Here is a 4431-nt window from a genome sequence, read left to right on the forward strand (position 1 = left end):
CTTGCTGTTCCTGCATTTTCCAGCTAGTTTTCAGTTCGGTTTTTGTTCATGAATAGTGTTTTCCGGTGTCTTTTCCGGCGAGTAGCAACATTGGATCGCTAGCGACTAGTTTATACTTCGATCTTGGTAATTTTTGGATCCAATTCAAGATTTTTTGGTGCATAAGTAGGCTGCCCCGAAGTGTAATTTTACTCGCTTCGATTTAATTTCGCTTTGTCGATTTTAATGCAATTTATTGACGTATATATTGGGTTTATATTGTAGGTTCGATCATTGGAGAGCTTTGAGGTATAAATCGAAGAGTTTGTGAATTAGTATCGAGCTAATCGTGTGATTATTTTGGAGGATTACGGTTATTTAGTTGAAATTTCAGAATTGTTGAAATTGATTTGGGAATTAAGTTTTGATAATTAAAAATCAATAAGTTGGATTGATTTAGTTTTATTGGCGAATTGTGAATTATTCAACCTATTTTTATCATTTTTAGGTCGAGGAGATTAAAGTTGAGCTTGTTGTGATTTTAGAGTCGGTTTAGGTATGTTACAGCTCGGTAACATACAACGTTAAAACATAAATTATGTTTGATTGTCATTCTATGTTACATGGATTGTGTTTATGAATTGCTGACTGTTATAAATTGTTAAATGCTTTCGTTGTGATCTATGTTTATTATTATGACATATTATTGGCATTTAGCATCGGGCATACAGTTACGACATTCATGTTGAGCCATATCGTTCTTGTTAGCCCATTGTTGATATCCGTTGTTATCTGGCACTGTTGTTTATCTCGGGATCATTGTGTGACTGATAGGCCTATACACATGAAACCGTAGATGTGATTGAACAATTGCGTGGTTAGTGCAGCCTTTTGAGGTGAGCGCTGGGATTGTGTCATCTAGTTCGTTCTGTTGTGCCATCCTGTTATAGCGTATCAGCTGTATGGAGGCCGAGTCAGGGGTGTTATTCAGCACAGCTTGGCATACCTCGCACACTTGGCAGGGCGGTTTAGTTGCATGACGATGTATCTGCCCTGTGTTGTTGCTCGAGCATTATTCCAGTTGTTATCGTACCGTTTGTTGGCTCCTGTTATCCCGATTATTCGTTGAGCCTTTCATGCATTGCATATTACATTTTACTATATGATTATGCATGATTTATGATTATTGTTGTTATTGTTGAACTGTTTCATACCAGAATCCTAACCTCAGTTGTTTACTGGGGGGGCTGCTGTGGTTGCTATTGGGCACCATGGTAGATCTCCCGAGTCGTTTTGCAGCATCAGGCCGAGGTTCCGCCAGTGGAGCTCGGGATTGAGGTTGGATTGCTTGGTTCTGTCAGTGGAGTTTCCCAGTTAGTCTATATGTATGTCTTGAGTTTGTTTCAGTCTTGTATTGTAGTTTATTTGCCGGGGAGATGCCCCGTGTATCTGTAATGATATTTGGTTGTTTTTGTGATGTTCTGAGTTGACCCTATGATTCTTATGATCTGGTGAGTATGTGGTAAGTTTTAATTTCTGTTTAGTCCTGGCCAGTGCGGCTATAGGTTGTTGACTTTGGTTTTTGTTTTTATGACTCTAGTTGGAGTATATTTTGATATAAAATGCTGCTTGAGTTTTTCGGGATGTCCTGCTTACGGGGAGGTCATGCCGAAATTTTTCTAGGCCCTGAGGTCCGTTTTAAAGTATTTTTAAACCATTTCCGCTGCAGTTTTANCGATTTGTTTACTTTCATTCTACTAGTTTTGGTGTTTTATCGTATAGAATGGAGGGTGGTGGAGAAATTCCTGTTGATGAGATTCCTTTAGCTCGAGGTCGAGGTCGTGGACGTGGTAGAGCTCGTGTCCGTGTTGTTGATGATACTTTTGTTGAGCAAGTTGCTGATCATCTAGACCAGCTTAGGATGGATGAATTAGTTGCGCGTTTCCATTCTATGTATCCACCTCGATTCAGTGGTTCGGAGGGAGCTGAGAAAGCAGAATTGTGGATTTCTGAGATTGAGGAATTGTTTGATTTGATTGAGTATCCTCCAGAGTGTCGATTGAGATTAGCTGTGCATCAGTTGAAAGATCGTGCCAAAATGTGGTGGTCTACTACATTGATGACTTTAGATGCTCAGAGGATTTTTCCATCATGGGATATATTCAAGCTGAAGTTTAAGGAAAGTTATTGTCCTCCATCATTCTACAGTTCTAAGGCTTCTGAGTTTCATAACCTGAAACAAGGCGATATGTCAGTTGCAGAGTATGCTGATACTTTTTATGCTATGCTGAGATATGCTCCTCATGTTGCTGCGAGTCAGGTTGCTGTTGTTGAAAGTTTCATTGAAGGACTGAACGATCATTTGCACCCTTTTGTTTATACCGGTAAGCCACTAAATTATCTTGAAGAAGTGGAAATAGCAAAAAGGGCTGAAGCTAGTCTTAAGAGGAGTGACAATCGAGTTCCTACCCAACATCATCAGTCGGGGAGGCAACAATTCAGTTCATCTGGTTCTGCATCTCTTCGTCCACGTGGAAAACAATTTAAGAAGCCTGGTTCTAGTTCTTCGAGTTCGGGGAGTTCAGGGAACCATGGTGGATATCGCTATAGTGGACCTTACTGTGATCACTGTGGAGGCAAGCATTCCAGTAATCAATGTGTTGGAGTTCAAGGGATTTGCAATGTTTGTGGTCGGCCGGGTCATTTTGCTAGAGTTTGTCCTAGTAAGACGGGGAAATCAGCCCAGGCAGGTAGTGGAGCTCCAAGTAATAGAATTCCAGCAGCGTCCCAGTCTTCCCATCAGCCTAGTCGCCCTTCGCATCAGAGTAGAGGGCAAGGTGGTCAACAGAATCAGTCATCTGCTCATGTATTTGCCTTGGCTGAGGATGAGGCTCAGGCAGCTCCAGGTACTGTCATTATTGGTAACTGTACTCTATGTGGTTTTATAGCACGAGTGTTATTTGATACCGGAGCATCTCATTCCTTTGTTTCTCATGCATTCGTCGTTTCGCATGATCTTCGCACCACTAGTATGAATTCCAATCTATCTGTTGCTACTCCGATGGGCAAAATGATTATCACTGATAATGTGGTGTTCAATGCGGTTTTGTTTCATGATGAAAATGTTCTATATCTGAATCTCATAGTTCTACCTATGTATGACTTTGATTGCATCGTTGGTATGGATGTTTTGACTGCTAATCGTGCCACTGTTGACTGTTATCGAGGAATAGTTCGTTTCAGACCTAGCTTTGCACCTAAATGGAATTTCTATGGTCGTGGTTCTCAAGCCAAGATTCCTCTAATTTCTGCCATTGAGATGAATCGATTGTTAGATTCTGGTCATGAAGGTTTTCTGGTTTATGCTGTGGATCTGTCGCAAGATGAGCGACGGATTTCTGATATTCATGTAGTCTGTGAGTTTCCTGATGTGTTTCCAGAAGAGATTCCTGGTTTTCCACCAGAACGAGAAGTTGAATTCAGTATCGAATTAATGCCAGGAACTGAACCCATATCTCGAGCACCATATCGTTTAGCCCCTGTTGAGCTGAAAGAACTGAAAGAACAATTACAGGATTTGTTGAGTAAAGGCTATATTCGTCCGAGTTCTTCACCGTGGGGTGCACCGATTCTATTTGTCAAGAAGAAAGATGGTACGATGCGGATGTGTATTGATTATCGGCAATTGAATAAGTCTACTATCAAGAATAAATATCCACTTCCTAGGATTGATGACTTATTTGATCAGTTGCAAGGTACTTCGGTGTATTCTAAGATTGATCTCCGTTCTGGGTACCATCAAGTGCGAGTCAGACAAGAAGATGTGCCGAAAACAGCTTTTCGCACGAGATATGGACACTTTGAATTTTTGGTTATGCCTTTTGGTTTGACCAATGCTCCTGCTGTGTTTATGGACTTGATGAATCGAGTATTTCGTAAATATCTCGATCGTTTTGTGATTGTATTCATCGATGATATTCTTGTCTATTCCAAGTCTGAGGAAGAGCATGCCAAACACTTGAGATTAGTTCTTCGAATTCTTCAAAAGAATCAGTTATACGCCAAGCTATCCAAGTGTGAGTTTTGGTTAGATAAAATTGTATTTCTGGGCCATGTCATATCTCAACATGGTATTTCTGTCGATCCAAGTAAAGTGGAAGCAGTTCTGAATTGGGCACGACCGACCAATGTGCCAGAGATTTGTAGTTTCATGGGTTTAGCTGGTTATTACCGAAGATTTATCGAAAATTTCTCAAAGATTGCTAGACCTATCGCTCAACTGACTTAGAAAAATCAGAGATTCATTTGGTCTGATGAATGTGAGTCAAGTTTTGTCGAGTTGAAGAAGAGATTGACTTCTGCACCAGTTCTTACCATTCCGAGTGATTCTGGAGGATTTGTTGTTTATACCGACGCGTCTAATCGAGGTCTAGGTTGTGTTCTGATGCAGCA

At 40.7% G+C, this 4431-nt stretch overlaps 1 protein-coding gene across 2 annotated transcripts; it reads left to right on the forward strand.

Annotated features, from left to right (window-relative positions):
- The first annotated feature begins 17 nt into the window (after positions 1-17).
- On the forward strand, positions 18-4282 carry LOC140968208 (uncharacterized). 2 transcript variants are annotated; one of them, XR_012173718.1, is made up of 4 exons: positions 18-126; positions 265-288; positions 488-535; positions 1258-1620. XR_012173718.1 is itself a non-coding variant. In XM_073429102.1 (3 exons), exon 3 carries the CDS (start codon positions 1763-1765, stop codon positions 4265-4267), a length of 2505 nt encoding a protein of 834 aa, XP_073285203.1. In that variant the 5' UTR covers positions 268-288; positions 488-535; position 1762; the 3' UTR covers positions 4268-4282. The 2 variants fall into 2 exon arrangements, 1 of the variants encoding a protein (XP_073285203.1); XM_073429102.1 differs by lacking the exons at positions 18-126; positions 1258-1620 and adding an exon at positions 1762-4282 and having other exon boundaries at positions 268-288.
- Positions 4283-4431: the final 149 nt, after the last annotated feature.

This window comes from Primulina huaijiensis, unplaced genomic scaffold (assembly GCF_012295235.1).
Source record: "Primulina huaijiensis isolate GDHJ02 unplaced genomic scaffold, ASM1229523v2 scaffold33225, whole genome shotgun sequence".
Lineage (NCBI taxonomy): Eukaryota > Viridiplantae > Streptophyta > Magnoliopsida > Lamiales > Gesneriaceae > Primulina > Primulina huaijiensis.

Excerpts from the sequence above, each read along its gene's own strand:
- LOC140968208 (XM_073429102.1), top strand. The coding sequence starts at position 1,763 with ATGGAGGGTGGTGGAGAAATTCCTGTTGATGAGATTCCTTTAGCTCGA.